This window comes from Mastomys coucha, unplaced genomic scaffold (assembly GCF_008632895.1).
Source record: "Mastomys coucha isolate ucsf_1 unplaced genomic scaffold, UCSF_Mcou_1 pScaffold13, whole genome shotgun sequence".
NCBI classification, from domain to species: Eukaryota; Metazoa; Chordata; class Mammalia; order Rodentia; family Muridae; genus Mastomys; species Mastomys coucha.
In genome coordinates this window covers 67317019-67329092 of record NW_022196895.1, presented here as the reverse complement: position 1 = coordinate 67329092, position 12074 = coordinate 67317019, and the positions used below count along the sequence as shown (strand labels likewise).

The 12074-nt window shown below is 36.4% G+C and overlaps 1 protein-coding gene across 2 annotated transcripts in view; it reads left to right on the top strand.

Annotated features, from left to right (window-relative positions):
• The window catches only part of Dcc (DCC netrin 1 receptor), a 1081061-nt gene that overhangs the window by 889948 nt on the left and 179039 nt on the right, over positions 1–12074 (top strand). For both annotated transcript variants that reach the window (XM_031365997.1, XM_031365996.1), the window contains exon 14: positions 3355–3465. In XM_031365997.1, the coding sequence (XP_031221857.1) occupies positions 3355–3465 (111 nt within the window). The remainder of the gene's footprint in view (positions 1–3354; positions 3466–12074) is intronic.

Genomic DNA, 12074 nt, shown 5'->3' with positions numbered 1-12074 from the left:
TCCCCTACCCATCCACTCACTCCTGCCTCCCCACCCTCGAGTTCCCCTACATTGTGACATGGAGTCTTCACAGATCCAAGGGCTTTCTCATCCCATTGATGCCAGACAAGGGCATCCTCTGCTACATATGCAGCTGTAGCCATAGGTCCCTCCATGTATTATCTTTGGTGGGTCGTTTAGTCCCTGGGAGCTCTTGGGGCTCTAGTTGGTTGATATTGTTGTTCTTCCTATGGAGTCGCAAACCCCTTCAGCTCCTTCAGTCCTTTCTCTAACTCCTCCATTGTGGACCCCTTTGGGGACCCTGCAAGCATCCACCTCCATGTTTATCAGGCTCTGGCAGAGCCTCTCAGGAGATAGCTATAGCAGGCTCCTGCCAACATGCACTTCTTGGCATCCAAAATAGTGTCTAGGTTTGGTGACTATAGGAGATGTATCCCCAACAGGGGCAACCTTTGGATGGCCTTTTCTTCAGTCTCTGTTCCACACTTTTTCTCTGTATTTGCTCCCATGAATATTTTGTTCCCCTTTCTAAGAAGGACCAAAGCACCCACATTTTGGTCCTTCTTCTTCTTGAGCTCCATGTGGTCTGTGATACAACCACTCTGAAAATCAGTCTGGCGGTTCCTCAGAAAATTGGACATAGTACTACCTGAGGACCTAGCTATACCACTTCTGGGTATATACGCAAAAGATTCTCCAACATATAACAAGGACACGTGTTCCACTATGTTCATAGCAGACTTACATATAATAGTCAGAAGCTGGAAAGAACCCAGATGTCCTATATGAGAGGAATGGATACAGAAAATGTGGTACATTTACAGAATGGAGTACTACTCAGTTATTAAATACAATGAATTCATGAAATTCTTAGGCAAATGAGTGGAACTAAAAAGTATCATGCTGTGTGAGGTAATGCAATCACAAAAGAATGCACATGGTATATACTTGCTGATAAGTGGATATTAGCCCAAATGCTCTGAATACGCAAGATACAATTCATAGACCTCATGGAGCTCAAGAAGAAAGAAGACCAAAGTGTGATACCTCTTAACAATCAACAGAATGAGTAGCAAAATGAAATGATTATAAGCTTTCTTGAGGAATGACAAAAAAGTTTCATGTTCCCATAGGTCTTATAGTACCCATGATGGTGTCGAATGTTGTATTTTTATCTAATATTTCATTTGCATTAATTATTGTTGTGCTCATTCAGTGTTACTGGATTTGTCAAGGGTTATATGAAAATTATATGAAAATCTTCAGTGTACCAAGCACTGTAGTATAGTTTATGGGTAGATAGTTAAAACATCAATGTTAGCAATGATAAACCACCAACAGCAATTTTAGGTACAGTGCTTACTCATTTTGTAAAACTAGAAGCTTATCTAGAAGTAAGATCTCTACCAAATGTTTACATGGATGTATTTAGCAAATAGATTTCTCCATATGTGTAACTTACATGTAAGCTTTGATATATCTATTCTTAAAAATATTCTGATTGACACTATCCCCTATGAGGAGGAATTCAGAAATTACCTTGCTGCAAGGCACTCATCTTTTGGCTAATAGATACAATTATCAAATAATATAAGCATCATTTCTCAGTAATCTATTTTACTTAATGTCTCATATAAAATAGTGGTACTGTTTCATATCATTGAAGAGAAAAAATAGAAAACAGATCAGACAACATTCTAGTTTCTATGAGATTTTCAACTAATTGAGATCTAAAATTTAGACAATTTACACTGAGTTCTCATTGTCTTAATAATGACCCATGTTTCCTTAAAAAGTATGACAGATAAGAACTGGGCAAAATACTGAGTTTCACTATGATATTTTTTATGTGTGTAGGATATATTTTATGCATCTGTACTATTATAATGGGATTGCATTAACTGGGTGCTTAATAAACAAGAGTATTCTGAAGTCAGGGAGCATGGTAACAGCATATGGTGAGAGTCATCTCATGAGGGACTATGAAAATGCAAGCAAATTTACAAAAAAGAAGACGGGACCAAATTCATCATTTGTACCGGGTACTCATTCCTGAAGTAACTAATCCTCTTGCCACAGGAACATTAATTCATGGATGGTGGCAAATATTCCATGATTTAATTTCATCTTTAGGTCTCTTCTAACTGTAAGAAAAATGATTAAAAATTAACATGAGTTTTTGGGGAAACAGTTAAAACAGAACAACAGAAATTATTTGTTTAACAACAACTTGTCAAGTTATTAAATGCCTTTGAGGCCTGGGGAAAAGAATAGATTCTTACATCAAAATCTTAAATGCATCACATGATAATCTGTGGGTCCACTCTAATTGTCATTTCTCTTATTTCTAAAATAATCTTCAATGCCAGTACTGTGGATAATATAATGGACCCAAAAAGTTGTTGAGATTGACCACAATCTTCTCTACGGTGGGATCTGTAGTAAAATATACTGGAAGGGTGGCCAACAGAATCAAATGACTGGGACTCAAGGAGTCATGTAAAGAAAAGCGAGCCTGTAGGAATCTGACCTAGGTACTGAACATACAGGTTATGGCTGAGTAGCTTAGTGTTCTTGTAGGCATTGTAACAGTGGGGTTGGGTGTTTCACTGACTCATTGGTCTATTATTGTGGTTCTTTTCCTCCTATTGGTTGGCCTTGTCCAGCCTTGATGTCATGGTCTCTGAATGTTCTTATTGTTGTTTGTTATGTCCTGTTTTGTTGATGTGTCTGGGAGGGCTGCTTTATTTTTTTTCCTGAGGGGAGGCATATGGGGGAAAGTGGATCTGGAAGAGAGTGAAGGTATGGGGAGAAACTGGGGAGATCAAAGGGAGGGCAAGCTGTGGTCTAGATGTAATGTATGAGAGAAGAATTTAAAAAATGAAAATGTGTTTATTTTCTACTAAAATTCACTTGTTCTGGCTTCTTCTTCCTTGCCCTCCCGTAAACATAATCACTGACCTTGAATGAATGATGGAGCATAAATTTTTAAGTTGACTCTTTTTGATTTATAGGCAAGGCTCCTCAGAACAGTGAGGAAAATGACTCTTGCTATTTTTGATTATTTCTTCATCATTCATATTTTATGTTCTGCATTTACCTTGAGGCTATTTTCAATGATACATTTTTATAAACTGAAAAAAATGCACAAAATTTTTAGAATTTATGAGATATAATTTCATTCCCTGCTATGCTGTTTCTCCTTTTGTAATCAAAATAACAATACTTATCAAAACAATCACAATATTTAAAGCATGGCAATTATTGTCATCATTTTCTAAAGCTTGAGAAACCCAGCTGGAAATTCTTACTGTTTAGTAATTTTTTTTTCTGGTGGAATTTTTTTTTTCATAGGATTGGAGAAAGGGAGTCAATACAGTTTCCAAGTGTCAGCCATGACTGTCAATGGCACTGGGCCGCCTTCCAACTGGTACACAGCAGAGACCCCGGAGAACGATTTAGATGGTAAGGCCTCAGTTTTCTAGTTCTTAGTAACCTCAGTTTCACTGGCCTGCTAATAACTTTAATGAACTTCATTTCTAAAAGGGATTTGTTCTACCTCTATCTTCAGATGCACAACAATACAAAGTACCCTTTCTGAGTTGTCCACAGTGATGCTTAAAAATAGTCTAGTGGCCCTGACTGTTCCCTCATGATGGTTCTCATCACAAGTTGCATTTTTGCATAAATTGAATATTTTACTTGCTTCTACTAGCATGTATATTTGACACGATTTGATGTGTGATTGTAAGTTAAGATATTAAGGTTTATATAAAATTTGTGTAACAATAAATTAAGTACACACAGGAATCATAAAAAAAAAATCACCAGGTGAGAAATTATTCTTGATGTAAAAGTATCATAGCTGAATAAAAAGCTTAAGCAAACTGAGTAAAAGGAATGATGAATAAAGTTCAAGCCATAAAGTATATAGATGCTACATGTAATGGAGATTAAAGTAAAAAGTAAATAAGTAATGAAAATAGGAGGGAAGGAGAATGAAATATGTATACTTAAGATTAGACATTCAAATCTAAGACCATGCAAAACTGAATTAAAATTAATCTCCTGCTATGTGCTGAAAATTTTATCAAACAATAATGAGCCATGAAAAAATTTACTTCTTAACTTTGGACATATCATTATCTAAGGAAAAGTAAAGGATAAAAATGATGTACCTCTCTTCTTTCCTCCTCTTTTTTCCCTCACAGTTAGAGAGTAAGAATATTCTTATTCTACTTTTTCTAGTACACTCAAATATTTTCTCCTCGGTCCTTGAATTCTTTTCTACCTTCTTACCTATCTTGTCCATCATTTCTTTCTAAAATAAGTCATTGTTCTGGATATGGTTCAGATTTGATTTAATGAAAACAATTGCAGTGACATAAAAAAAAAAAAAACGGGCAGATGATTTTTCCACAATGGTGATAATCACGGCAATGTAGTGTATTATACCTGCTGTATAATTTCCTTTTCTCATTACCTTGACCTTGGCAAGCTAACTCATGAAGAGAGTGAGTCAGAGGCTAGCATAGTCAACAAATGGAGATCAGCAAGAACCTACTTAAAGGAGAATGCACCTGTTTTCTCTTATAGTTCTAAGCTCTTATAGAAACTTGAGCATGAAAGAAGGGGCACAAGAGCTGGTAACATTGCAAAAGCAGTCAGGCAACAGAATGCGATCAGGGTGAAGACTCAGTATCCACACTTGTGATTCAATTCCTCCTATAAGGCTCTAAAAAACAAAACTCCTACAGTCTCACGAAACAGCTGAGAATCAAACCCGCACACCCACACTCACACACATTTTGAAAAGATTGCACTGAAGTGCTAAAAAGTACTTGCTGAACACTAACATAGATTAGGCCAACACTAGAGGTTTGCACATAAATAACTGTAATAAAATATTGACTAGTGTTATGTAATTGTCAGAAAGTCCAATTTCACAGGGTTCATATTTCATTCATAGGTCAGGGAATGGTTTATATGTGTGTTTGCGTTAAAGTCGTTCTTCTTTTTTCAGGAAAAACAATAAAATCCCTGCTCTCAAAGGAGAGCAATTTTTTCAGCTAGACATGGTTAGAGATAAATACATTAAAAAAAAAAAAGTAGGGTGAAGAGACTGTGAACCATTGATTGTATGCAGCTCTTACAGAGACTCTGTGCCCCATCACCAACATTACACACAGTCACCTAAAACTCTAGCTCCAGAGGCATCCAACACTTCTGGCATCAACAGCACATCCAATTCATTAGCATATAACCACTTACATGCATAAAAACAAACACATTATTTAAGTTAATAAGAATATTTTTCAGGAAAGAAAAAGAAAGTATTATAGAGGAAAAATAAAGGACTACAGGATATCACTATGGGAAAAATCTCTTAGTTTAGGTAAAATGTGGTCCAGACTATAAAAAAAAAAATGAAGAGCAGCTATGTGGGTATATCAGACAACAGTCTCCTGCCATGAACTAATCTGATATTCTAAAACTGGAACTCCATTTGCAAACAGATCAGAGAAAATGGACTTGTAATTATGAATGCTACCTTCTGTACTATTTCAGGAATTGTAGGTCATGGGCAGAGTTAAGTTTTCTATTTTACATCAGGAATAATGTTCAAAAGTTTTGTGCGCTTCTTTTTTGAATCCTCTCATCCACATTCATGAAGTAAATATTCTTCATTTTAGTTCAAAGAATTAGAACAACCAAAAATTAACTGAATTGATGAGGTCAGCTAGGCAACCATAGCTTTCACTCAAGCTCTGCTTCTGTGAATCCATGACCAGGGCTCAGTGCGAAGTCTCCACTGACCCAACCACTGTAGATGTAGGTAGAAATTTATGAGCTTTGGTGATTCAAGGCGAACGACTCTAAGAAGTGAGATCATATCATTTACCCCAACACAGAGGCCATATCTCTTACTGGAAGGAGTGAAAATAAATGGAGCAGAGGTACAAGAGGTCCTATAAAATATCCAGACTAGAAAGGCCTCTGCACTTGACTTATACGCTCTTTGCCTGACTGTGAGTGAATCAAATTTCAAGTGGATCCAATGTAGAAAATCACAGCTTCTTGGATGGAGCACAGCCTTTCCTTAATTACATGCTTTCTTTCATACTTGTGCCTTCTCTGTATAATCCACTTCATACCTCGGGTACAGGGCATTAATCTGAATGTCGTTCTCATGAGCAGGGTCATATTAAAGGCTTATGCTTATTGAGTTTTCCACATTCTACCTTGAGGTTGATATCTCTTCTCCATGCAATACTCCTCCTTGCATTTGGCTTATTTCGCTACTCGTGCAAGCATTAGGAAATGTAATTAAGAACCTCTAGTGTGTTGAGTCATGGGGAGCACAAACAAGAAATTGGTAAGAAAGGCTCTACCGATGCATAGATAATCTGTGCACTGGCTGGAAACTATTTCATTAAAGTGAGTAGAACCAGAAACGGTATTTTAAGGAAAGGGTGTTTTGACAAGTATGATTAAACAGAAAGGCTCTCAAATATTATTTTAAAGCATGCCTCTAGTATATTACCACAACCATTACTGGTTCTGAAAAATTTGTACTCATTTATGTAAATGTTAGTCTTTTGAAGGTTTAATTGTTTTTATTTTCTGTGTTTGAGAGTTTGGCAACATGCATGAGGTATATGTGTGTACCTCATGCCTGGTGCCTGTGGAGGCCATCAGATGGCATCAGAAGTAGTCACAAGTGTTTGTGGAGCAATATGGGTGCTGGGGACCAAAGCAGAGTCTTCTGCAGAATTACAATGTTCTTTTAAACACCACGCTGTTTTTCCATCTCTGAGAAAGAGTACTTTTGCAGTCCTTTATCCTAATGCAGTTCAAATTTTTTCTTTGTTTTCTTCTCTACTTTCATCTTTATTATGGTTGAAATAATTCTAGTAAAAAAAATGGATGCTAAAGAAACTGGTACTTCTTGATCTAATGACATTACAAATATTAATATCAGATTGCTTGAGGCATAATGGAAACTAACAGTGTTTAGAAAAATTAGCTGTAAGAAAGTAAGGCAAGCTTTACTTTCTCTAGGAATCAATATTTCATTCACTGTAAGAAGTTAGACATATTGGTCTTAAAGGCTTCTCATTTTATTGGTCCATGATGATTCTTTCTTAAGACCTAAAAATAAATTTGAGCTGACTTCTGATTTTCTTTTCATTGCATCATTCAAGTATAAAAGTCTAACCCTTAATATAAATAATGGTATTAATTAATGGACCAACTTGATAGTCACCCACCACAGTACCCAGCATCCACTTAAACATACCCATACACACATACACCCACTTGTGTTCACACATACAAATTTTATAGACACTTTAAGTGAAGTATACTTTATTTAAATATTTATATCATTGTCACTAATTCATGTAAATGCTTAAATTATAAAATCACATGAAAATGACTTCTTTCCCAGCCTTCAGAGCTGATGTTGGAAAGATTTGATTGGAAATCACCAGGAGGAGGAGGAGAAGGAGGAGGTGGAGGAGGAGGAGGAGGAGGAGGAGGAAGAGGAAGAAAAAGAAGACATACAATTGCTTTGATCTTTCCTAAATAATGTATAAAGGAGAAACAGTCATTTTGAAAAGCATGTAAAATGGAAAGTCTGGTTTATATAGTAAAAGAATCAGAAGAAAACTAGGCAGTTAGCACTGTTGGCATACACCTGCTATGTAACCATCTCCACTCCCAAGTCTCCCAGTGACTCCCAGAGAGATGCATTCCTGACCATGGCTCTGACTGAGTCCCTAAGCAGAGGCATTTTCAGACTTTTCAGTCGCCCCTTCTTGCTTTCTTGGACTCTGATGCTTTTCTTTCTTTCACTAGTTGACTTAATCTTTGGAAATGAGCAATGATTTGGAGAGCTGCTGTAATCCTCATGGATTGCCCTTTTAATTAGGATGTTTTGTTAAAGTAATTATAAATCCAAACTGCACCATTCGTTCAAGGTTCCCTGGCAATCACATTGCTATTACTGACAGCTGGGAGTTCTGAAATATTTATTTTGTGCCTCAAATTTTCAGCTTTAGAAATCCAAGAACATTATGAGAGGAAGTTTTTGAGGAAATTCAGGAGGTAACCTTCAGAAAATTGACTGTGGAGAGTGTCATACACCATCAATGATGATGTGATTCATATTAATTGCTCCCTATAAAGAGGAGTTGCCAGGTTAGCACAATAACAACCATTCAGAGACTCCCAAAAGAATGGCAATGATGTAGAAAAATGGGGAAGGGATCTGGGAACTACTCTAACTCCTGCTTCAAGGAAATGTGTAATTTCCCCTGTAATCATGAAGTTAAACTTTGCTGGATGCTCATTTTATTGGAGATATGATGAACCAAGGCGACTCAGTGCTTTGGAACTAACATGATATGTGACAATATCTGGAGGCATGGATAGAGAAGGAGCATATGTTCAAGCTTAGACAAAAAGAGACACTGAATATTAAAGTTGTGATGTTCACTTGAGAATCATTTTATGGGCTGGAGTGATGGCTCAGTAGTTAAGAGCATTGTCTGCTCTCCTAAAGAGCCTGCGTTCCGTTCCCAGCAACCACATAGTGGCTCAAAACCATCTATACTGGAATCTGTAATCATGCATGCAGGTGTACATGCTGAGACCATCGACATATGCATAAAATGAATAAATGTTTTTAAAAGAAGAAGAATTTAATTAAAAATATCCCTTAGAAGAATTACTAAATAGGAAAATGTGATTCTTACTAAACTGAAAAATTTGGAGAAAACAAAGAACAGTAGAGAATGTGTGAGTTATAATATGCTTATAGAAAGCTCATTCCCCAAAAGTCTGAGAAGTGATCCCCTGAAAACCTGTTCTTTTCAAATCAAAAGATACTTGGTAGTATGAGTCATTGACAAAATCAAATATACATATACAAAATAAGCATACATATCATAAGGAAAAGTATGTGTGTTTTATTTTAGCTTTGTGTTAGCAATCTTATTTGAGGTCACACTGTATGAAGACGATGAATGTCAAGCATGGAAATCCCATCACAAACAAAGGTGTCTGTCATTAGTGCAGTGCCCTAGTTGTTTCTTAATCCAACCAAGTTGACAATCAAAATGAAGCATCATACACATTATTATATAAATGAAAGGATGGGGATCTTATCTAAAATTCCATAGCCAATACAAGAATATTACAGAGTGCTGAAGGTGTAGCTAAGTAGTTAGAATGCTTGTCTCATATTCACAGAACAAATCCTCCATTTGATCCTTAGCACTGTGTAGAGACAAATGCCCAGAAGGCTGGCACTTTGAAAGCAGATGGATAGTGTGGTGGTTTGATTACACTTGGGCCAGGGTGTGGCCTTGTTGAAGTAGGTGTGGCCTTGTTGGTTGTCACTGTGTAGGGAGGCTTTGAAGGTTCCTAGTGCTCAAGATCCATTCAGTGTGGAGAAAAGAGTTACATCATATGAAAATGTAAAACTCTCAGAATTCAATACATGTTTCAGAACTAGAAAGGGTACAAAAAATTATACAGAGGATTTAGCCAACATAATTAAAATATGAACAAAATTAGAGAATCACATTTATCTTTTAAGACATGAAAAAGTATTATGATGTAGCTATAAATAAACGGATTTAAGTTCTTAGGTCATACTAAACGTGTGTTTATGTTTTTCTAAACTAATAATCCATAATACTATGATATCCAACATGTTTGTAAATAGAATAACATTATTCCAAAGATTGCATTGCTCCAAGAGGAAAAAAAAAAGTATGTTGAATCCTGAAAGAAATATTTAGGGCCTGATAAACATGCAACCTGGTTTAATGTTTTCTTTATAATATTAATACTCAATATTCTTTAAAATATTTTTTGGCAAATGTTAAAGTTGTATTTGCTTGGTGGTATTATTTCAATTAAAGCTTGTGTCATAACAATGTAAATTCATATAAGTAAACAATTATAAGCTATTGTAAGGAGTGGAGTTTGCAGCCATAGTAAAAACATATGTTCGTCTGGGAAATTAGTTCGTTCTTGTGGTACTTGATGGATGAAGAAAAAATTCAAGTGCTGTGTCAAGAAACGGAATTTTTCTTATGGACTTTTGTAGGAGCCATTTTTGATAGTGAGTTGATCCTTGAAAAGTAGGTTTAACAAAATCAGACCTTAGCTGCTGTTATGACAGAATTTAACATCCAAGATTCTTACTATAATTTAAGTGGGGTTCATTTTGTACAAGAAATGGAGTAGGCAAAATCAAACCTAATTTTTCTAACAAATTGAAAGTCAGCTGCAGTTTTGGCCAAGTGGCTGTTCAAAATCTCAGAACAACAGTCTATAAATGAAAACAGAAATTATTTAGATATGGAAAAATATCTAAAATTCTGAGTACTTGAGTCCTGTTTGTAGCCACCAACATCTTTTTCATTTGTTCAAAAAATGTTTGATTCCTCATGACTTGATTTGGGGAAATGATTAATTATTCTTTAACAAAACACAAATGCAAACACATACCCCCAAACAAACAAACAAAAATACTAAACAACAATATAGCAAAACAAAACAAACAAAAACACCATAATTGATAGTCATTAAGTTTGAACTATGCTCAAATTATTGTGTAATCAGGGAAGACTAATTTAACTTCTCCAAGACTTGAGCCTAGTCAATTATAAAGAAGTTATGAGAATTGAATATATCTCAATATTCTTAATAGGAATTGACTACAACAAGAATGAAGTATTTGGCATGTGTTCTTATTGTTCGGCATATTCAACCACAACCCCTCAGCTCCATAGGTCCTTTCTCTAACTCCTTCATTGGGGACGGTGTACTCAATTCAATGGATGGCTGTGAGCCTCTACATCTGTATTAGTCAGGTACTGTCGGAGCCTCTCAGGAGATAGCTATATTTAGGCTGGCTTGTCCTTCCTTCAGTCTCTGCTCCATTGTAAATCTCTGCAACTCCTTCCATGGGTATTTTGTTTCCCCTTTTAAGAAGGAATCAAATGTCCACATTTTGGTCTTTCTTCTTCTTGAGTTTCTTGTGGTTTGTGGGTTGTTCTTCCTGTATTCCAAACTTCTGGGCTAATAACCATTTATCAGAGAGTGCATACCATGTGTGTTCTTTTGTGATTGGGTTACCTCACTCAGGATGATATTCTCCAGATCCATCCATTTCCCTAAGAATCATTTTCAACAGATGGTGCTGGCTCAACTGGCAGTTAACATGTAGGAAAATGCAAATTGATCCATTCCTTTCTCCTTGTAAAAAGCTCAAGGCCAAGTGGATCAGGGACCTCCACATCAAAGCAGATACATTGAAACTAATAGAAGGGAAAGTGGGGAAGAACCTCAAGCAAATAGGCACAGGAGAATATTTCCTGAAGAGAATTCCAATAGCTTCTGCTCTAAGATCAAGAATTGACAAATGGGACCTCAAAAAGTTGCAAAGCTTTTGTAAGGCAAAAGACACTGTCAATAGGACAAAAACAGCAACCAACAAACTGGGAAAAGATCTTTACCAACCCTGTATCTGATAGAGGGCTGATATCCAATGTATACAAAGAACTCAAGAAGCTAGACTCCAAAGAACCAAATAACCTTATTAAAAAATGGGGTACAGAGCTAAACAAAGAATTCTCAACTGATAAACACCAAATGGCTGAGAAGCACCTAAAGAAATGTTCAACATCCTTAGTTATCAGGGAAATGCAAATCAAAACAACTCTGAGATTCCACCTCACACCAGTCAGAGTGGCTAGGATAAAAAACTCAGGGGGCAGCAGATGCTGGAGAGGATGTGGAGGAAGAGGAACATTACTTCATTGCTGGTGGGATTGCAAACTGGTACAACCACACTGGAAATCAGTTTGGTGGTTCCTCTGGAAATTGGACATAGTTCTACCGGAGGACCCAGCTATACCACTCCTGGGCATATACCCAAAAGATGCTCCAACATGTAATAAGGACACATGCACCACTATGTTCATAGCAGCCTTATTTATAATAGCAAGAAACTGGAAACAACCCAGATGTCCCTCAACAAAGGAGTGGATACAGAA